At 31.5% G+C, this 24,466-nt stretch overlaps 2 protein-coding genes and 1 long non-coding RNA gene across 6 annotated transcripts in view; 1 reads left to right on the forward strand and 2 right to left on the reverse strand.

The window, feature by feature from the left end:
• CASK (peripheral plasma membrane protein CASK) overlaps positions 1-12,196 on the reverse strand; it is a 753,263-nt gene extending 741,067 nt beyond the window's left edge. For 2 of the 4 annotated variants that reach the window (XM_088272869.1, XM_088272867.1), the window contains exons 1-2: positions 11,505-12,196; positions 185-297 (exon numbers count right to left, since the gene is read on the reverse strand). In XM_088272869.1, coding sequence (XP_088128995.1) covers positions 185-297; positions 11,505-11,563 — 172 coding nt within the window. In that variant the 5' untranslated portion in view covers positions 11,564-12,196. The remainder of the gene's footprint in view (positions 1-184; positions 298-11,504) is intronic. The other 2 variants (XM_088272866.1, XM_088272868.1) reach the window with 2 other exon arrangements.
• Positions 12,197-12,256: 60 nt separating this feature from the next.
• Positions 12,257-17,967, forward strand: LOC148301690 (uncharacterized). Its single transcript, XR_015838762.1, has 3 exons — positions 12,257-12,377; positions 12,552-12,782; positions 17,670-17,967. It is a non-coding gene; the product is annotated as an uncharacterized LOC148301690 (long non-coding RNA).
• LOC148301691 (anosmin-1-like) overlaps positions 13,813-24,466 on the reverse strand; it is a 58,516-nt gene continuing 47,862 nt past the window's right edge. The window contains exons 2-8 of the mRNA XM_088272870.1: positions 21,439-21,628; positions 19,577-19,769; positions 18,305-18,635; positions 17,395-17,536; positions 16,577-16,730; positions 15,636-15,708; positions 13,813-14,711 (exon numbers count right to left, since the gene is read on the reverse strand). Of these exons, the coding sequence (XP_088128996.1) occupies positions 14,544-14,711; positions 15,636-15,708; positions 16,577-16,730; positions 17,395-17,536; positions 18,305-18,635; positions 19,577-19,769; positions 21,439-21,628 (1,251 nt within the window). The 3' untranslated portion in view covers positions 13,813-14,543. The remainder of the gene's footprint in view (positions 14,712-15,635; positions 15,709-16,576; positions 16,731-17,394; positions 17,537-18,304; positions 18,636-19,576; positions 19,770-21,438; positions 21,629-24,466) is intronic.

The raw sequence follows: 24,466 nt of genomic DNA on the forward strand, positions 1-24,466 counted from the left end.
TCTGGAAGGTGGACCATGACCGAACTTGATAAGATATTAGAAAGCAAATGGCAAGTCCCTTGATCAGATAACGAAGAACTAGTAAGATTGTGAAGAGCAGATGGCAGGGCCATTACACATGATACTTATTAAGCTAGTAGTATATTTTTTTCGAATTAAGGGTGATTGCGTTTATTTTTCTTACCGGAAGTACTTAGTCCGGGGCTGGCCGTGAACTTGGCAACATCCACTATCTTCACGGCAAACTGCTGCTGCGTCTGGCGGTGGATGCACCTTCTCACCAGACTAAATGGACCCCTGGACATGAGAAATAGAATACATGTAATAACAATAAAACAATTTATAGGGCGCTAAATAATGATCACGATTTGTCTGCGTTAAAACATTGAATAAGACAAAAATGTATTAAACACTTGGAGCTGGTGTAGGTAGATATAATAGAATGCCACATCAATCTGTCTTTGCAGACAATCTTCGCCTCTTTTACACTCATGTATCTTCTCATTTAAGCCCGAACCTCTATATTTGAAATAATCCATCATTGCTTCCTGCCCACATCTGTTACTCTTAAGACTAGCGAGTGCTTTAGTCGTCAAGTTGGCAAGCCTGCGCGGTGCGCTATCATAGTCTGTGTGCGCGATATGTATTGAAGTTTTCAGATAAGATTTTTAATAATACTTTCATTCATGAGTACTACATTAAATATTTGATATTCATAAAAAAATTTCCCTTTTTTATAAAATAAAATATAACGTCCAATTTGCTTTGTAAAAAATCCAATTTGATTTATAAGACGTCTAATTTGGTTTGTAATACGACCAGTTTGAAGTTAAAACCCTGAATAAAACGGTCTGAGAGACGCGACTATGTATTTGAAAGTGCAAAATGTTCATTCAGCAGAGCAACTCTACGACTATAAATTAATTATATCCATACTTCACAAAACGAGATTAATCACTGCGGGAAACAATCCATTATTTCGAGGGGAAAACTTCAACTTGCTTTATTAAACGTAAATTGAGGGAATCGGTAACAAGCGTACGTGTGCGTAGCACATCTTTCGACAAAACATTTTCGAACAATGATCCTTTGCTCGTAAATCTAACAATAGATCTGTACACATTATTCACTTACTACACTTTAATTACTAGTTCTACGTACAGTAACAATTGCGTATGATTTAAACTGATTTATTATAGACTGTATTAAATAAAACAACATTGTTTTGAACCAGTTTTTATTACTACTTTTTTTGATAAAAAAACAAAATTGTTTTATTTTATAGAGTTTATAAAATGTGCCACAAAGTATCTGCGAAAAGCCTTCAAGATACTACTAAATAAAAATTATGTATTATAACTTGATTGTTTTTTTATATAACTCATTGTGTCTACATAAATAAATATGTAAATGTACTTTCGTTCAAAATCTTTAATCTCTTAAAAGTAATTCACTTATTGCTTTTAAATTTTGACACAACTGCAACGTTGCACTCAAATACGCGTTTTTTTTTTTAAATCTTAAGTCTCCTAAAGTTAATGATGTGGCATGTTAAAACACGTCTTTTTTAACTACTTTTTTACTCCAATGCTAAATATTGCTCATGGCAGAGAACGTGTTTCTTGACAGCTGCTATCACTTAGCTGTACCATAGATTTTTAAATTTTCAGTACTTCACAAGCATTTTGAAAATAATCATATTTGAAATGTGGGATCTCTTTTTTAATTACTTTCCATCAAACCAAACTCAGCTACAGAAACGCGTAGCCGGGTGCCTTGCAATTACTAATTTACAGCAGCTGTCAAGAAGCACGCTGTCCGCAAAGAGAAATGTTTATTTTGGCGCATATTGCTGTTACCTTCAACATATGATATTACATAACCGTATAAAAAGTGTTTTTCAAAAAAACATGTTTTCAGCTGTCACGCTTTTTTTATTGCAACGTCTGTAAAATTTTCAAAGCAATCGATTAATAACTTGATAATATATAAAATTTTTAAAAAAACTAACTTTTACATTTTAATTTATGTAGAACGTCTAAATTAAATTTTACAATATTTTCTTTTTAATACTTTTAAACTCGGTCTAATTAAAAAGGTTACATAAATTAATGTCTTCTTTTTCTTCTTGGTGTAGGCCTTGTGGCCTTACAAATGAATGTATGTGAATAATCTTAAAATAAATTACTGTCACAACGAAAAGTTGATTACGTACAAAGCTACTAAGATTAACCAAAATATATTTTACCAAATACTTAAAACCACAGCAAAACTTTGAGTATCTTCATAACAGTATTAAAAGTTACTCTTCTGTGATGTGGGAATATCGACGTACATAGTTTAACCATACATTTATTTAGGCAGGTTATGTATACTTACCATTACATTTGCATATGTGCCCTAGCCACGTGACTATATTACTACGTCATATATCGTGTAAAACTTACAATATGTTATAAACTTCATAGATATTTCAAAAGTTTATAGATTATGCCAAAACCTTCACGAAATATGTAAAGCTGAATTTTCCTCCATGAATTAACAAGCCATAACAGTCTCTTTTGATTTGTCTGTCTTTATTTTGTATAATTTAAGAAGTTTTAATTGAACATGAATATTTAGTTACTACTCGATATAGTTTATTTAAAACGTTGTGTACGGCGTTCGCGCCAGGCGCGTACATCTCTCAATTAGTCGAGTCGGAATACTCGCTAGGCGCGTATAGCTAATAACAATGAGTCAAACAGCTTTAAAGTATCATTGCGTAATTTTAAGTATGCCCCTAAAGTTTTCACACAATATTTTTTGTCATTATGAAACAAACAAAAAAACAACAAAAACAAAATTCATATATGAATGTATTAAGTTAGTTTTAGTTTTATACTCGACAAAGAACCAGCCTATTACGTTCGTCAGCCTCGTAAATGCCCAGACTTCCATATTCTTCTTCATCTTTGATGAGATGTCAAAAAATAATATTAAAAATAACTCCTATAATTGGAGATAATCCAGATTTGTGAACAAGTATTTGGACACACTTAAAATGTTGTATCTCAAAAATAAATTCCAAATTATTTTAAAAAATTAATAAAGGATTTGCGTTTTTAAAATCGCTACTTTGTCAGCATCTCGTGATTGTTCACCATATATTAAACGCGGTGATCGTGTTTATAAAACACCATATTGAATCAAGCACTTAATAATTTATATTCGGCTAAAGCATATTAATTATACCTAAAACCATATTTAAAATTCACTCAGAAGGCAAAAAATATATATTTATAAAATAAGTGAGCCCCAAATCTTCGAAACTTGATTATGAAGTTCCTGAAATAACTGTTTATGAAAATGGCAGAAAATTAATTGTTCAGGATATCTGAAGATTCAATTACTAATACTGACCCTTGTCTGCACCCAATTGTGCAAAGGACACTGCATCAAATTGATGCAATGTTAATTTGATCGTTTATTATAAGGGCAAGGTACGAACCAGCCCAGGGTAATATGAAATAAATAGTAAGGTAAAAAAACGATTACGTTTATTTTCACCCCCCTGTGAATCGAATCCGGGACCTTCAGCATGGTAGCTAAATATACTGACCACTAAAAAAAAACAAACGGTAATTTTTTTTTAATAAAATATATTAGGTACGTATCTAATGATGCTGTCAAAAAGTATCTTTAGTTTTGAAATATCCCTCGTGGAAATCCAATACCGCGATAATATAAAATCGATATGCTTCAACCCTTTATGCTTTCCTAACCTTACCCAATTATGTTACCCTTACTATGACTCTTGCAAACATCGATAGTCATCGTTGTTAACAACGATGACGAAAGGTAACATCGAAAATTTCATCGAAATTCGATTCTAATTGTCGATATGAGCTTTATATTTTCTGACATTGTTATGGATTAATCTTTTACAATTTTAAAGTAATTATTTATCAAAAATAATTATTTTTAATTAAAAAAGACAGTTAAACATTCTTTTTTTCCATTTATCTAAGTTAAGATACATAAATAATTACACAAAAATACATAGAGTTCATCTCTTTTTTCTGCCTGCCGGTACATTTAAATTGGTCACTGATGTCGCTTATAAAGCTAACGTCCATTTCTTGAAAAGACTTCATAAAAATATTCTAAAATGAAAACGTGCAAATAAAAAAATAGGACGTTTCTACCCATACTCGGTACTGTTTACATAAGACGTTTATGTACTTCACGATCAGTTAACAGGTTAATAATATCTTTAATAGCTTAATTTACTATCTTAAGTATTTAATTACTGAAGAAAGTAAATTAAAAAGCAAAATGATCCGACGAAAGCTGAAGCCTTACGGCATTCCTAATATTAGCAAAGCGAAAATTAAAAAAAAAAACAGTTTTTCATTCGGATTAAAGCTTTCGGCCAAAATACTCGGAAAATATTGACAAACGTTTTAGGCATTTCTTTTTTAATACGTTTCACATTAATCTTTACGTGTTTTCTTTAATACGATATCTATGACAAATACCAGACTCTCGATTTACGGGGAAGGATGATAATTAAATATCCAAGTTAATCCGGGAATATTGAAAAATGCGTATCAATCGATTCAATTAAGTCCCCAAGATAAATTGAGAGTTAAATAAAGATTAAAAAATATTGATTCGGCTGTAACTCTGTGGTAACATCTATCCATTTTATTGAGAGATTTACTAAGTAAAACTTACTTAACAGGATTAAAAAGGATTTTTTTACTAAAGGACTTCACATATTAGTTAATGCGCTCGATTTCGTATTTGAGTATAAAGGGGTATATTTTTCAAACAATTGACTAACCATCACGTCACTTCCCCGAAGTTGTAGGCAAAGAGAATAGAACGCCACACCAATCTGTCTTTTGAAACAATCTTCGCCTCTTCCACATTCATGCATCTCCTCATACAAGGCCGCCGATTATTTCAACTCCTGGCCTGACCACGCCCAAGTATTTGAAATACTCGATCATGCCCAAAAAAAATCGGTCTTCCTCTTCTTGCATTTCCAACTAAATTCGCCTCGTAAATTTATTTTACGAGGCGTATTTTTGTATTTTTGTTGTGAAATTTGTGAGTGTACTGTGCTTTCTTCTCTCATTCGATTCACACGCCCAAACCATATCAACACACCTTACTTACTTACCTAACGATAATCGGCTGTCCAAATTCAAAACACAGTAAGGGACATATTTTTTATAGTACTTTTTTTTGCATTTTTGGACTAAGTAGATTCTACTTAGTCCAAAAATGAAAAAAAACGTACTACAAAAAAAATGTCCCTCACTGTGTTTTAAGTTTGGACAGCCGACATGCTTATCTCACCCTTGCATTCTTTCCTTATATCACCATTCGAACATCATACATCGTTTCACTGCGTGTTCGTCTGAGAGATCGCATTACGACTGCATTCAGTCTATTTTCATCCTTTCTTTGCCAACTCCATGCTCAACTTCCATATAAAGGGGGTAGTGATACATTTTTTTAATATATTGAGAGAGAGAGAAGATGAACATACATGGATAAGAATATCATGGATATTATTATTGTATTGTAATATTATTTTATCGATAATGCTTATCTGGGCCTTGCATTTTTTTAGAGGGTTGCCTTTTAATCTTGCAAAATTATTTCTACAGACTGTCAATATGACAGCATACTGATTTGTAGTCGTCAGTACGTTTCGCCATTTCACCAAGAATAGATCACGTGACCATTATGCGCGTCGTAGGTTCGGTGAATGGGCCAAAAACAATAATCAATATGATCCTCTTTTTCAACGCAAAATTTTGTTCACCGATGTGGCAAATTTTAGGTTAAATGGCTAAGTCAATAAACAGAATGGCCGAGTTTGGAGTGGCTTTTCTCAGAAGCTTTTCTCGATATGCCCTTGCATCCATTAAAAGTCACTGTTTGGTGTGTTTTATGGGCGGGTGGAATCATTGGTCCATATTTTTTTTTTAACACGTTGCCGGCCAGAATATTACTATCAATGGAAAGCGCTACAGAACCATGATTACTGACTTATTCGTCCCTCAGTAAAATTGCATTGATGTGACAAAGCTGTGGTTTCAACAAGATGGCGCAACGTACCACACGGCGGGTACCACAATCAATTTATCTACTATCTCTACTATCAAATTTGTATACCTCTAAAAAAACACCCTATACTCATCACCATTTGTGTTTTGTTGTTGTTATTATTATATAATTCTGGAAACTACTTTTTAGTAGTATAATATTCGAAACACAAAACATCTCAAATAATCTTATTGATCCCATTTCAGTACAACGAGACCCTATTGTATTTTAAAACCGTTCTTCGAAAAGGGTTCAAGCGCTATTTCCATTTTAATTGGCTGTTTTACACATCTCATCGCTCAGGGTTTTAAAGCAAGTTACGGTAGAATAAAAAAGGTTTAAATGAACAACGAAAAGGGACAAAACAGATAATAATGAGGAAGACATGACAAGCCTAGGAGGCGCAGTGTAACAAAGTTAGATAGAATTCTAGCTGCTACTATTTTGCCGCGCATTTTATTTTCACTAACCCATTTTTTATACTTTATAATATAAACTTACAATCTTTAATAACTATGAAAGAAAAAATGTTCGCCTCCGTGGTGTAATAGTTAGTGAGTTTAGCTGCCGTGCTGTTTGATTTATAGAAAATTTATAGAAAATAAATATTTGTGATTTTACACTATAATATTTATTCAATATTACCCTGGACTGGTCCCTGAAGCGCAAGAGTGATCTCCTTGCCTTCATGTAAGTAAAGATCAAAATAAAACTCCGGCAATACGATGCAGTGCCCTATGCACCGTCGGGTACGGATAGGGTTAGAAAAATAAAAAGAAGATACAAATATAGGCATAACGATATTTTAAAAATTAGCTTGACTTCAGCGATATCTAACGTAAACAAGAACTTTATCTGGGTCATATTTATAATCACAATTATTATAAAAATTCCGCTACCGTTTTTTAATTACTGATTTAATTGCTCTCATGATATTAAAAAAAAAATGAGCATAATATCGTAAACGAATGATAAGAAGACTAGTAACCTTACAGTAACCAACCATAAATAAAATTGATAATATACGTTAATGTTTACAATAATATTCAGATGTTTCAATTTAAACATACTATAAGTTACCTTTATGCTTTATTCGATTAATCTAAAATCTAAATAATCGAATGACTTATTCGATTGATAAAATGACTAATCCCATTATTAAATAAATATTATACCATAAGTAATACCGAAGATTTAAAAATCGATATTTAGAAAATATAGAATGGTAGCTTAAAAAAATATCTTCAATCATTTAGCGTGGGCTCTATAATAAAAAAAAATAAAACCCTTACCGCACCCCAATGGTGCATAGGGCACTGCTTCATATAAACGCAGTGTTATCTCGATCGATTACACATGAAGGAAAGGTGATCAGCCCTCCACTTCAGGTACCAGTCCAGTGTAATATTGAATAAACATTAGAGTGAAAAAATCACTTATATTTATTAAACCCCCCTGGGAATCGAACCCGGGACCTCCAGAACGGTATGCGAGCATGCTGACCATTACACTACGGAGGCGTGGGCTCTATAATATGGAAATACATAAAACAAAGATAATTTATGTGAGTTTTCTTCCAATCGAGTTTAACTTAGGGTAGGTTGCAATGCAAAAAAAAAAATCAAATAAAATTATTTACCAATTTTCATGACATTAATTCAGCTTCTAATATCGTCAATTCAATCGTTACCTATTTCAATATGTATTATGCTATACTTACATCGTCTAAGCATATTTCTCAATATCCGAATGTATTTATATTGATGTGGCAATACGATAAAATTGTAAAGATTTATTCATTTGTATTTCTTTTTATTTTAACTTGGTAAATACCACTTTTTCTTTAAAACTATTGTACCATATCGGTTGTCCAAATTTAAAACACAGTAAGGGACATTTTTTTTGTAGTACGTTTTTTTTGCATTTTTGGACTAAGTAGAGTCTACTTAGTCCATAAATGCAAAAAAAAACGTACTACAAAAAAATGTCCCTTACTGTGTTTTAAATTTGGACAGCCGATATGTTCCGATGCATTCCGCATCATTATCAAACACCGTGTATAAAACGATGCGGAATTCATCGAAACACGAGTTACAATAGATAATCATAAATAGTGGTATTTACCAAGTAAAATTTAAATTAAAAATGGAGAGATATTACTACAGTGACTGCCAAATCAATCATGAAATAGTTTTACTGACAAGAATATGTACTGATTTTTATTCTAGTTATTATTGAAATAATAAAATAAAAAAACATGTGAATGAAAATCTATCATTGAAAAATATCATCAACATTAATCACATATTAATTAATTTTCTTTTGTTTTTTGGGTTCTTGGGTTATTGGGTTTTTGAGATGAATATCAAAAATAAAATAAGTAAACTTGTGAATGAAAATTTATCATTGAAAAATATCAACAACGAAAAATCACCTTTTAATTATTTTCTTTTGTTTCTTGAGTTCTTGGGTTCTTGGGATAAATATAAAAAAATAAAAAAATTAACATCTAAATGAAAATCTATCATTAAATAATATCAACAAAAAAAAATTAATGATAACTTTTTTTTTCGTGGGTACTTGAGATGAATATCAAAATACATAAATAAAAATTCCGTTATCAATAATTTACCTATTTCAGATCGTTATTTTTTATCCGGTAAGTACCTACGTACTAAAATTACCAAACTTTGTGTCCTAATTCCAGTTTTTAAAGAAGTTTACGTGAAAATAATACTTACCGCTCACTCCTTTCCAACGTCATATATCAAAAAATTTACGATTTTCAGTAGTGCGTGTTATCGGAATGCCTAGAAAATGTACTATATCCCAGCAAAAGCGGCATATTTTTAACTTAATATTTACCCGCTACAGGGCAGAAAGTGTTGTTTTTGCATTTTGAAGAAATGGTATTGTTTAATAATCTTTTTAAATATACTAAATATTTTTCAAATGGAGAAAAAACCTAAAAAAATCTGTTGCACAGTAAAAAGTTCAATAAGTGGCTTGATATTTGTTTTCAATACATTTTATTATATTCTTATTCTTTAAAAAACGATCTCCAGAAAAGTTTTCTTTTATATATGACGTTGTTGAAAGGAATGAGCAATATATATATATATATATATATATATATATATATATATATATATATATATATATATATATATATATATATATATATATATATATATATATATATATATATATATATATATATATATATATATATATATATATATATATATATATATATTATATATGTATATATATATATATATATATATATATATATATATATATATATATATATATATATATATATTATATATATATATATATATATATATATATATTATAAGTTTTACCTATGTTGGTAGGTACATTCGTATCTAATGTATCGTATACCTCGGCAATAGAGTGCGTTCGTACCTTCAATTTCCATTCCACTTTAAACCTAGAATCGGAATTGCAAATCATGATTAATAGAGGTGGAGTACCTACCTAATACCCATCGGCGACCCTGACAATACTATATATCTACATAGTGCTAGCTCCGAATTGCGGCTGACAATACTGGATCTAGCTCGCCATCTTCGAAAGCGGCTCTTTGCCAAAATTTATTCAAAAAAGTTTTGTGGACTTGAAAAAAAGACACGTTGAATTTGGCAACCCTTGATAGTTTTATCCATAGAGTTGGGACGGCCCTACTATAACTACATGAAATCGCACATTGACAATCGTACACTACAAGCTGCAATACACATATTAATTTTAAAACTTAAAAGCCTAGAAAGAATCATCTTCATTGACAACACCAACACAGTTTAAATATAAAATTTACAGTGTTGTTCATATTAGAAAATTGTGGAATAACAAATTGAACGTTCACTTTCTGTAATACCACTTTAAAGTGTTAAAGTGGTATAACACAAAGCGAACGATGAACGATAAGGAGAGTGTTTTATCACCATACCACTTAGTAAACAATGCTTTTAATTTACAAAATGAATTGAACATAAATAAAGTTTATTAAAAAAAAAAAGAACATTGAAGAGATTTGTACTTGAAATAAAAAATTAAAGGGGCGGGGGGGAGGAGTAAGTGAACATACTTCCATCTTTTAACCCTTATCCGCACCGAATAGTGCATAGGGCACTGCATCGTATAGACGCAATGTTAACTCCTGCGCTTCAGGGACCAGACCAAGGTAATACTAAATATATCGCTCACTCCTTTCAAGAACGTCATAAATCAAAAATCGTCAATTTTCAGTTGTGCATGTTTTTGGAATGCCCAGAAAATGTACTTAATATTTACCCGCTACATGGCAGAAAGTGTTGTTTTTGCATTTTGAAGAAAAGGTATTGTTTAATATATTTTTTGAATATATTAAATATTTTTCAAATGGAGAAAAACCCTTCAGGTTTTACCTAAAAAGATCTGTTGCACAGTAAAAAGTTCAATAAGTGGCTTGATATTTATTTTTTATACATTGTATTATATTTTTAAACTTTAAAAACGTTCTACTGAAAAATCAAGTTTTTTGATTTATGACGTTCTTGAAAGGAGTGAGCGATATGTTAAAGTGTAAAATCACTTATATTTATTTTCACCCTCCCCCCCTGGAAATCGAACCTGGGGACCTCCAGCACTGTAGATAAACACACTAATCATTACACCACGGAGGCGGACATAAAAATAGACACCTTTATATATATGATACTTGCATTTGGTACACTTACCAGAGTTTAAGCGTTTATGTTTTTAAGTTTTGTATGAACTAAAAAATATTCGTAAAAATCTCAGATCTTGTAGACGACCACTAACAGTACCTACTTAAATATTTTTGTGTACAAATATTTGGACGGAATTATTAGTTTTTAGTATGAAAAGACATTACACTTCACGAGGTAATTACCAAAACAACACAGCAAAGTTATTATTTACCTATAAAACACATTCCTTTGTATTTGAATACATCAAAATTTTTATGTTAAATATCTTTTGTCGTATCTTTGGATAATGAAGCACAGGACACTGCACCGATCCAATTAATATATTGCCACATGCACCATTAATTACGCATAGGAAATGAAGAAGAAAACGTTTACTGAATAACTTAGCAAAGCGAATTTTTCATTGATGAATTTTTCAAAGATTTTGAAATTCATAAAACTTTATATGGCTTGGTGGTACCTATGAACGTTTTTTCTTCTAAATACTATAACTGCCTCATCAGGGTTTAAACGTAACATGCTTCTCTAATATCCATTTAAACACTCTCCATATTTGTATAATTTCTTACAACAAACATAAATATATTTTTATGAAATAAATACAAAAAAAAATAATTAAGATATTGACATAGGTTACAAAATGTTTTATAATTTACTTACTTTCCGATAATTTCACACAACTCGTAAACATCGTCGAACAAAACCTCGTCGTCAGCCATTATCACATAAATTTTTATCAACAAATAATAACCAATTCGCACAAATTCACCTTTTCACCACAATGTACCACTACACTGACAACAAACAAAAACACAGTCGCGTGATAACGACTAGCCGCACTTATAGGTTAGGTTACGCCCACGCAAATATTGCTTTAAATCTAACTAGAATCAATATTAGACTATGTATCCCACTGGAATCGTGTCGGATTCATACGTGACATATTATTACTACTAGTGTAAATAGTGAGGGGAAGATTAATGAAGTGCTGAACTATGTGCTGAAATTAGCTGTCAAAAGTATATTTTGACGTTTGTTATGTATTCTACGATCGGCGGTGGGGTGGGGCGTGTCGATCTCCTATTCTACACTCCGTCTATTGCAGCTCGGCCAGCGGGCCCGGTTCACTCGCTAACATGGCCGCGCTGTCACATTACCGTTTCACCAAAACATCGCGACCTTTCTGACACGAAATTACCGCACCGTGCCGGTTATTACCGCGTCTCTTCCTTTTAAATTACTTGCCGTGATCACGGGTCGGGGTTTTGTCACGACGAAACATTAAAAGGCGAAACTATACACCACCGCCGACGAAGCTGAGAAATGACATTGGAGCTACGTGAAGTTGGTCGCGGTTGGACCTAGGTATATTGCGCAATAGGTGTGCGCAAACGCACGTGGAAGGTTTAACAGCAGGTCCTTGGGTGGTTGTACACACACATTCAAAATACTGCATGCTTACTTGCGTATAATTTTATATCAAGGACCTATCTTCATATCTAGGGCAAAGTACTTACCTAAACTTGTATAGATGTAAGTAGGTATATGTTTGAATGATGAATTTGTAGCTTCGGATTATGATTTTCTTCAAACTCGAATAATAATTAAATTATAATAATGGCACATCTATATAACAATTCATAAACCTCCTCTTTTTTATCTATATCAAAGTAGCCACTATGAAACTAAATTGCAGTGTTTTTTTAGTAATTTTTTGGCAGTCACCCTGTGAAAAGAATTTTTTTTTGACATTTCAACATAAATGACGAAAAATATGGCGGTCTGGGTTTAAAGATGTCAAAAAAACTCTTTGGTGTAGAAAACCCTGACTTGTGAACAAGTATTTGGACACATTCAAAATATTAGAAATTGCAGTATAACAATATGGAATTTGTAAAATATGTTTTGCATTGATTGTAAACACATTATCAGTTGTATGTAAGTATAGGTCATTTATTTTGATTTATTTTGTTGAATTTATCTTAGCTCTTGAGAAAAGCTGTTAACATTATAATCAGTGACAAAAGTTGTCAGTAAAATAATATTAATTATATTAATACCTTGCTTAGACTAAAATTTTTAAAGGAACCCTAAATATGTTATGTACATATGTAGTGTATCCATTTTTTTACAATTGCTGAATTTGTTCTACTTAGGTGTTATTATAAGTATAATAAAATTCATAATGATGTTTACAGGCATGCCCTAGTATGTGAAACAATTCAATAATTATATTATGTTCATTCATAAATGTCCTTCTAACTTACTAAAAACTTACAAGTTTGAACCATAGATGTCATCTTTGAAGTAAAATAAGGGGAAAAAATTAGTGTGCAAATTGTCATTTGCAACAAATAAGTATGCAGCTTTCCAGAATAAATGTGAAGTGGTTGTCAACCTTAGATAGATTAGCAAATGTTGTACTGTTTATAAAGCTATAATTTAATAAACCATTGACAGGTAGTAAGATTTACAAATGTCCAAACTTCCATATTTCTATTTTAATTATTTTCTTCGTCAACGTTGAAGTAATCTTGAATTTGTGTTACTCTATGTTTTTTTTAAGTTTTCCACTTATCTCTTTTTTTCAGACCGTGTAACATACACTACTGACATCTGTGTTCGTTTGCATTTTGAATGATTCTCACTCATGATCACTTCATATTTAGTTTGTCTGTTCGTTCATAGAGTTCCTTGTTCCACTGAGTAAATAAATATGAATTATTATTGCATTCATTGTATGACAAATACTACGTTAACATAATAAAACTTGAAAATGATGTGGAATACATCGAAACACGTGTCACAATAGATTCTAAGAAAAAGTGGTATTTACCAAGTAATACATTAATTAAAAATGAATTGATTTTACCACAAAGTGACTGCCGAATCAATTAATGAAATAATAAAACTTCTTAATACTTAAGTATATAAAAAAATATCGCAATAATAAAAAATGAATGATCTCAGATAAATAATTTTATTATATATTTATAACATACAGATGAAACGTAATCCTATTTTTTTTTAATTACTACTTTTTATTAATTCTGTTCAATGGCCTTTTTATATACTTGCCATCTTAATTTTCTATGTTTTTTTTTTAATTATGCACAAGCTTCTTAGAGAAGTGATTAAATAATAATAAGAACCTAGTATGAAAACAAGTATGCTGTCCCTAGTTCCATCTTCATTATTACTATTCTTCTCTTCCTATCTGATATTTCTCCTCTATTTCCAATCCTATATATCAGTATTATCCTTCACCCTAAATTCTTTCGCTTCATCATGTAATTTTTCAAATATATATTATATATCACTCCTAAATTCAAGAATCTGCAACGCAACCTTGACACTATACTATTCGCAGTGCTATCCTATTCACTATATGGATACAAAAAAATGTTTAGCTTTTTACAAAGACGTAAATTAAAATCACTTATAAGACTTTATGTATGGAGGATTGGAAGACAATAAAACTACATATTATTCAGTTTGAAGCAACGATAGATTTGTATACAGAGATATTATTTTACAAGAAAAAATCTAAATTAAAAATAATATTTCAATGGCAACCACAAACATTACAATAGCTTAAGAGTAACTTAAAAATAATTAATTACAGTAACTCACAAATTAATACTAAAATAACACATAATATAAAACAACGAGATAACAACATAAAACATTCAGGAGTGTTCAAGTGCATTTGATTTTTTCCCGTTTTGTTCTCTTTTGAAACTGTTCACAGGATGGTGACTTGAAAGATAGCTCGGAAGCGTGCTTGTTGTTGTTGTCGCCAATCCGAGTCACACGAACCAGATATTTACATCCGAAATTCAGATAAATCAGCTTAAATCTTGGGACCTAAAAATTAAGAAAATAGTGTGATAGATATCTTGATACTAAAGTATTTGATTTTATATTCAAATATATAATTAAATAACAAAAATAATCAAAAATACTGATTTTCGGCACTAGGGTTAAACATGTTTGATGGAATGTATATGATTTAAATAAAAAGATCTCTAGTTAAAGTCGTCACTGCTAAATGGGAAAATAAACGCTGAAGAAATAGTAACACGGGAAATGGAAAAAAGCAGCAATGGCTAGAGCACTTCCGGTTGTATATCTGTAATCATATAAACTTTTGCATACTACTGTGGGCGTCTGGCCACGCCATTTGGTGTTGTCAGGTTGACAACACTGAGCGGATTCAACAAAAGCGGCCAACCGAGGCGCGGCGAGCGAGATTCGCTGTATCGCTCGATTGCTAAAGGACGTATATTTTAGCTTCATATTTAACTCAAAGTTCCATAATCGATTAAATAAATTATAGTAGTTAATATCAATAGTAATTAAAGTGTAAGAATTTATATCAATAAACCAACTGTAAGTACGCATTCTTTTAAATATCCTATTCTGGCATACCACACACTGGGTCTTCCAAACTACCTAGCAGGCATACGAGTTCCTTGATAATTTTATTGACGATTACAAAAAATATCATATTTATGGCCCAGATATAAATCAATATATCAGTCATTTATTGATTAACTTTACACCCATTCCTTCATACTACTTGTACACGTGTATGTAACCTGAAGCTCCCTAGCCATTGCTAGTACCAGTAATATCTTTCACTCTACGCTCCTTTACTTTCGTTTTTTATTTATGCATTAAATTTAAAATCCCTCGCCCTTGAATCTGGAGTCCATGACATTGCATTGATCCAATGCAGTGCCTGTGCACTATTGGGTACGGATAGTCAAAATACTATTTTATACTTACATCAGTTGTAGCCGCAGATTTATAGGTTTTATCACCACTGTCACATTGTCCAGTCCACCATTGCACTAAATACCTGAATTAAAAATAGAATCATTCATTTGGAGTCTATTCAAATACATTTTTTCATACAAATAATAAATAATAAAACCCTTATCCGCACCCCAATGGTGCATAGGGCACTGATTCATACATATGAACACAGTGTTATCTTGATCTTTTACACATGAAGGAAAGATGATCAGCCCTCCGCTTCAGGTACCAGTCCAGGGTAATATTAAATAAATATTACAGTGAAAAAATCACTTATATTTATTTGACCCCCCCTGGAAATCAAACCCGGGACCTCCAGAGCGGTAGCCGAGCGTGCTGACCATTACACTACGGAGGCGGACAAATAAGTATACCATGATATTCTGTTTGAATTGTTTAATTATCTTATTAAGTTTTTGACAATATCTGAATATTGGTTAAGTATCAGGAAGTAGATCTTCTAATATATTTGTGTTAATTTAAGATATAGCATAATATTAAATAATCAAAGGCCCCTAAAAAAACTTTACTTTACAAAACGTCTACAAGCTGTTTACAGCAAAATGTTTTGCTGTCAGCATAAAGTGTTGACTGCAAAAAGTTATTAATTTAATATCCCCCCCAGACAAAGCGTTTATAAAAAAAACTTTCCCGGGAAAAGATTTGGTTTGTAATTTTCCCGAGATTTGAGATATTACATGCTCTGTTTCTCTTTATATCTTTACTATTTTGACATTTTGCCTAGTGACTTTCATCTGGACTTTCTATCATATTATATTCCGCTTATTAACATTGTCATGCAAAAATACCGCTTTCGTAGATGCTACATCATATGTTAATTAATACATGCACTCTATGATACAAGTTTATGATAAAAAGAAAATTTGCAAATGATTCAATATATTTTTTACCATAGTGGACTTCCTGGTCTGGAATGCACAGGTCTCCAAACAATATTTGCAAGCAGTTGATCGTTTTTCCAATACAATTCCTTTAGATAAAGACCTTCTATTTTTTGATCAGCGCTTCTCTTTGAGCTGTTTCCTTCTGTATGTATAGTTGTTTCTAAAATGAATAGAATATTTATAAATTCTAAAATTTTAGCATGAAAATAAGAGGTATTAAATCATTAATTAATTTTTCTCTAGTAAACTACTCATTAATTTGAATAGCTACTTATTTGGGCCAAATCTCAAGGAACGGAAACCAAATAAGGAACTAATAGTCATTTACATTGTCAAATTAAATACATTAAAAAATATATATTTACCAGAACCATCTGTATATGTGAATAACCTAACCTTATTATATTTAACATATACCTCTAGTTAATTAAGAGCAACCATTTTAATGGTCCTTACATCCCAATTCCGGTGTGTACTGATGCAACAGAATCGATAGCAACATATTGTACAATCAACTAAATATAATTAGAATAATCTTTACACCATTATAAATTGTATTAATAAATTATATTAATAAAGCCAAAACATGTTAAAACTTACGTTTTCTGGCAAAAATTTTACATGTGAAATATAATATGTTTTTAAGTGAGAGAATATAATGAAATTATGCCTTTTTATTCAAAACTAAATGATCATTATTTTTCTAAGAATTACAATGCAAATAAATTTGTTAACCAATAATATTAATAGGAAAATTTAACATGTTTCATGAAGCATTAAAAATTATTTTTGTTTATTTTCTGTTTTACTAATATTGTTCCTACCGTTGGAGTAATTGGTTGTATTCAGTACAATGGCAGACTTCTCACTCTTCAATCTAGTTGTTCCAAACTGCGCCAGAGCTTGAACTTGGAGGAAGTAGAGGGAATGAGGTTGAAGATCCGTTAGGTCAAACATTGTCTGGTCCTGCAAACATATATGTTTTTATAATTTTGAATGTTGTGGTTGGCAGTATGAAGATAACAAGAGGATGAGATAGATCTCCTTTGACTGGTCAGAACAGATAAAATTTGCAACTGGCTTTTCCCCTTCATTACAGTTCAAATATGCATGGTCCCAAGACAAATAGAAGTGAAACAAGAGAGTTTTATCCCAAGAATTTGTAATGGTGATCAACAGACAAGAAGCACTACCTATAAGGAAGAAAATGTTCACTCCATCCTCATCTGTTTGACACTTCAAAGATTTTATTCAAATTCAATTAAGGGTGCATAGAGTACATCAATGTATCTATAAGGCGTTAACTCAAATCATTGATTACACAAAGTCAAGGTGCTAACGATTCTTTGATATAGGGGTGAAACGCTGATGACTATATTTAATGTACAATTGCAATAAAAAATATGAAGTGATTGAAAAAAATTGTCACCTTTTCATAATAGTCCCATTTATTGCGCTTAATTCAAGTATTTCTCTACTTTGATCCTAGGTTATTCATTCTATTAACTACTTGTCTTGCAGCCATTTTTTCTATGTAGTGACATTTCTTATTATATTTTAACAATCCCAAGAAATACCATTACATGTTCCAAAATCAACACTTCCAAAATACATGATTCTGACTATTCAAATGAATGGGGATATTCCATGTGTAAATATGGCAGTTTAAAATGGCTGATGTTGTTTGCATGAAAATGTGAAAAAAGGTAATGCAGTTGTCTCAGTTTCCCTTACCTTTCCCACGCTGTGATGACGAACGAGAACTGAGTCCAACAGATGATCCACTCCTTTCAACCGCCTACTCCAGTAAACCTTGTATTTATGAACAGGGAGATCAGAAGAAGCAGGGGCCTTCCATCTCAAAGTTCCCTCCAGCGATCCGTTCACATATCGCAGCGCATCTACGGCCAGGTCCTGAGGACTGCTGGGAGGTCGAGGACCATGAGATGTAGTGAAAGGGGTTGAAGGTTTGGAGTAACCTCGGGTTCCATTTTCGTTCACAGCAGCAACTCGGAACTGATACCACCTTCCAGGTTTTACTACATTCTTCAAGGAAATGTTAGATCTGTAAACAATTTTATCATGATTTTTATAGATATCTTAACAAAGGCGAAGAAGTTTTTTTACAAAAGAATATAGAAGTCTGAAATTTTTTACAGATTGCATTCTATTAGTTAGTTATTAGAATGCAATCTCTGTAAATAACAAGTGTTCATTTCATAAACTAAATAACACTGACTACTTAGCTCCTAATACATATTGAACATTCATATTAATTATATTTTTTAATCATCCATGTACCAGACAAAGAACATATCACATTTAAAGTGATGAGCCATCTGCTGAAATTCATGTTATATAATCCTTCGGGGTAAATCTTATGTTTATGTGTATGATTTGAATGAAAAATAAGACTCTCAATTATTATGCAGTCGTGTGGAGAAATTCCTACTTGCTGACGTTTAAGTTGAAGTTACGAGATCTTTGAGGGTGATGTGTTACAGAATATTAAATATTATAATGAAAATTTTATACTGAGCCAAACTGTCATATGTAAAACATGTTTTTTTATCCTTCATTTCTTAATTTTAATTCAAATAAGTTAATACTACTTCTTTTAATTTCCTTTCTTTGGTGGCATTACAACCTTAAATTCTATCTTTATTTCAACTATATTTACCAACTCGCAACTGGTATTGATATTTGCAAATCCATTTGTTTTGATATGTCAGCTTATTCTGTACTTTTAAGGCTTAATTTTGTATGACAATTCAGCTTTTGTATTGTGTAATTTTTTTTTTTACCTCAAGGATTAGTTATGTTTTGAAACAAATATGCCTGCATTGAATAGCAAGAAAATTCTTAAATATGTTTAGTAATCTCTTCTATACATAGATGTCAGACAAAAATGAAAATTTATGCATATAAATATAGAGAAATAAAGTTCAGTATTGATTATTTCCTACACCATAGGTAAGGTTAAAAATGAAAAATAATTATATATGCCTTTGTGATCGCTGACGCGGTGTCCATTCTCCCATCCTTGATTCAGCAAAATGTCGCCCCACATGATGGCGTTCTTCGAGTACAAAGAGCAATGGTAAGGATTCATAAACTGTTGCACAGGACCAACGGATTCTAATGGCACGCCCTCGTTTCCTTTCCCACACAGTGATGTTCTGCGGTATGCTTGGTAACCCTGTAAGCAGAAAATAACAGAAGAAACTGTCAATAAAAAGAAATATATTACTTTAACGGCGGTGCGAAGGAAGCTCGTAAGTTGAGAGTGCATTTACTGTGGGATTATATTTGGCGCTATTAAGCCAAAAAAAAATTCCAATAATGTAGCGATGAACTGATTCATAAGGGGTACTACATCAGACTCTTTGTGATTTTGAAAGGTCCTTACCCAGAAAGGGGTCATCAATGCATGCTTGTTATTAAAGGCTTCTAGTTTGCATATGTGAGTACTGGGCGTGTAACTGTCAGGATGGCTCAGATGACGTTTTGTAGATTAGCAATTTATTGACGGCCATGAGTTTGCTATTTCTCCCAAGCATCAAGTAGAGAGATGACAGGACCCCGGAGGCAGAGTTGATTTTATTATTTTATATTAAAATCCCACATCAATTATTTATAAACTCACGCCTCCGATTTTAAATAATTTAAGCCAATAAGATTTTCGCCTATTCTCTATTGTCTTAGATTCAAATTGGTTTTTAAGGGTGACTCTTTTTTTAAAGGTATTTTAATAAAGGAACCTAGTAAAATGTCCCCTCAAGGTACTTCTATTGGCAGCATATACGTCACACAAGCTACTATAAATCATTATCACTATTCTCCTTTTTCCTACCTATTTCTTCACTTTCCTTTCCGAAATTGAAGTAATGTAATCACTCTGAGCTCCTACATTTGTCATCTGCATTTCCTCAAATACCTATATTCCATTCCTAAATCCAAGAATCAGTAGTGCACGACTGATCAGCTTCCCTCCATATAATTATTGATCAACTAATGTCAACTAAACACTGTGTTGATCCAATGCAGTAATCTATGCACTATTTGAGTGCAAATAAGGGTTAAATAAAGAATTATCCGAATTATTAAGCTACCCATCAAAATGTGATTTATTTTGGAGCTTTCATAATAATCAACAGATGGCGGTATACATTTTTTTATGATTGGATACAATTTTTACTTACAGGTTTTGTCGGTAGATGGGACTATTAATTATCGTTAATATTTTTAAATAATTTTTAATGTTTTGTGAAATAACACGCACCCCGGAAAAACCGGATGCCAGAATTTTTTTTCTCAAAATTCAAAGAATATTCCTTACCAACTCTCACCGCTGAGACCAACAACTTATCAGGGGGTTATTTAAAAAAGAAAATTGTGGAAAATATGAATGTTTTTTTCACTGATATACAGCAGGACCACTATAATCCGAACACCTCTGTAATCCGAATGTCCACTCATCCCTCCCGCGCTGCTTAAAAACGGGGATAGTGAAGAAATATTTGACGCTGCAGTGTCTGCCATCCATGCCTAGAATGGACTGACCAAGTGGATATTCCTGTCCTTGGCGTTCGGATTATAGAGGTCCTGCTGTATATATGTTAGTGGTTAGCACATTTGGTTACCATGCTGGAGGTCCCGAGTTCGATTCCCAGAGGGGATAAAATAAGTAAGTGTTTTTTCACTCTAATATTTAGATAATTACCTTGGAGCGCAGGACTGATCAAGTTGCCTTTATATAATAAACGATCAAGTGAACATTGAATCAATTTAATGCGGTGCCCTATGCACGATTGCATGCGGATAAGGGTCAGAAGTAGTAGTATATTGAAGGGTTGGCAAAGGCGTACCCGGCGCGTCGTGCAGGCCGCGCGGCAGCTGGCACGTGGCGCCGCAGTCGTGCCGGCAGCACTTGAGCACGCCGGGGCAGCCCGAGTCGCTCTCACACGCGCGCACGCACGCCGCGTCCCACGCGCTCAGCTCGCCGGCGCGCGCGCACCGCCCGCCCTTCTGCTGCGTCGACAGGCACACAGACACGCACTGAAAAATATCAAAAAGAATACAAATCATTATTGATTTTTATACAAGAATGCTCGGGATATCCTGGAGAGACCACATCTCCAAGGACGAGGTACTACGATTAATCGAAGGATGAAAACACCTACTCGCGACTATCTCCAAGAGACGCACCGAATGGATCGGTCACGATTAACATGTTCGGGAGTATGGACGTAAATGAACGTCAGTTCGAATTTTCCTTAAAGGAGTATGGACGTTAGTGAACGTCGAAGTCCGTAAGTCAGTTAGTATGATGTAACTTGTATGGCAATGACATCTGTGGATATTTGTGTGTAATTTTGTCATAATTTAAAAAAAAATCGGATAGATGTTTTTTTTTTAATTATTTTAATATAGTTTCTAGCTTCATAATAAATCGATTTAATGAAAAAAAAAATTTTTCATGTAAAATGAACTCACTCCCCAGAGAAATTCAGACATCAATTTTTGTACTCCCGGAAAGGTTAAGACAAGAGGGTTTCCTCCACATAATAATAGAGGGGACGATCGAGGGAATAAACGCCAGAGGACGCCCACGCCGCGAATACCTAAGCGACTTATACTCGACGTATGAGGAGCTGAAGAGGGTTTCGGAAAATAGACTAGAATGGCGAAGGAGATGTCATCTGTTGCTGCAGACCAATCCGCAGGATTGAGACCAGAGAGAGATTGATTTTTTTTTGAGAATTTAAGGGGGTAATCGCAAATGTAGAATCCACTATGCGACCGACTACACGACCGACTGCGCGAGCAACTTGCATTTTTTTAAATAACATATTATACATAGGAATTAGTTGTCCGCCTCCGTAGTGTAATGGCCAGCACGCTCGGCTACCGTTCTGGAGGTCCCGGGTTGATTCCAAGGGGGTTCAAATAAATATAAGTGATTTTTTCACTCTAGCTCCTTACCTTTCAGTTTCTCTTTTCTTTTTAAAACCGTATATTTATTTCGAAGAAAAACTTATTTTTTCAATACAATAACGGTGTTTTAATAATAAATAAAAAAACAGTTATGGCTAATTTTACCTAGGTTTAAAGGAAATTAGGTTGTGACTTAACAAATACTGGGCCTTAACGATCAACTTAACATTGCTTCAATTTGATGAAGTATCTTATGCACCTTTGGGTGCGGATGAGGGTAAGAAGAAGGAGGAGAACAAATAAAATTTAAAAAAAACAAGACTTTTTTTACTACATAATACTTGTTTTTAATGCCTGTCACTATTAATCCTCGAATTTCAAGCCACAGTACCTTACATGCAGTTTATGCATTTCCTACGCAATGCAGGTTATTTCTGTAAAACAAATTAATCAGCCTCATTTAACGATGGAGAAGCGTGGAATTTGCATCGTTCCAGTGTCCAGTATTTAATAAAGGTAAATTCAGACTCGGACTGGTACTATGCCGAAGAATTAATATTTTGTTTTAAAGTAAAAAAAAAAACACTCCAAGATAAGGTAATGAGCCACTTAGTAAATAGAACTCACAGAAATAGTATGAAATTGAAATATTTGTGTAAATAATAAAAAAACAAATAATTCTCTTTTTTTAATATATATTTATATATATACATATATATATATATATATATATATATATATATATATATATATATATATATATATATATATATATATATATATATATATATATATATATATATATATATATATATATATATATATATATATATATATATATATATATATATATATATATATATATATATATATATATATATATATATATATATATATATATATATATATATATATATATATATATATATATATATATATATATATATATATATATATATATATATATATATATATATATATATATATATATATATATATATATATATATATATATATATATATATATATATATATTTATATATATATATTATATATATATATATATATTTATATATATATATATATAAATATATATATAAATATAAATATATATATATATATATATATATATATATATATATATAGATAAATATATATATATATATATATATATATATATATATATATATATATATATATATATATATATATATATATATATATATATTTATATATATATATATATATATATATATATATATATATATATATATATATATATATTTATATATATATATATATAAATATATATATAAATATAAATATATATATATATATATATATATATATATATATATATATATATATATATATATATATATATATATATATATATATATATATATATATATATATATATATATATATATATATATATATATATATATATATATATATATATATATATATATAATGTAACCGATTTATTAGAACACTTGTAACCAGAAAAAAACTTTAAAAAATACATAAAATATTAATACAATTTAAAAAGGTTTTATTTATTCATCTCACCTTTAGATGTCTCTGGTGAAATTCTAGTGATTCAAGAATAATGTTTCAAAATTGGTTCATATATGTAGAACTTTCAAGAATTTGAGTAGCGTGGTTGTCAATAATGGGTAGAATTGGTGAATGTTACACGTGTAAAAAGTGATCACTTATACCAGCCTATGGCGGTAGTCAGCCCCGTAAATGCCCAGACTTCCATATTCTTCTTCATCTTTGATGAGATGTCAAAAAAGAATAAGGTTTTATTATTGAATTTGATTTTTGAAGTAAATATTCAACGACCAAGAAACTTTTAGACAAATTTATATCATTTATTGTTTAAAATTATATATGTTTGATATGTGTGTGTGTGTAGATATGTATTGTAGATGTTGGATTTAGTAAATAGGT

The sequence above is a fragment of the Brachycentrus maculatus genome, unplaced genomic scaffold (assembly GCF_059751285.1).
Source record: "Brachycentrus maculatus isolate JH-2025_06_01 unplaced genomic scaffold, ASM5975128v1 h1tg000529l, whole genome shotgun sequence".
Classification (NCBI taxonomy): Eukaryota; Metazoa; Arthropoda; class Insecta; order Trichoptera; family Brachycentridae; genus Brachycentrus; species Brachycentrus maculatus.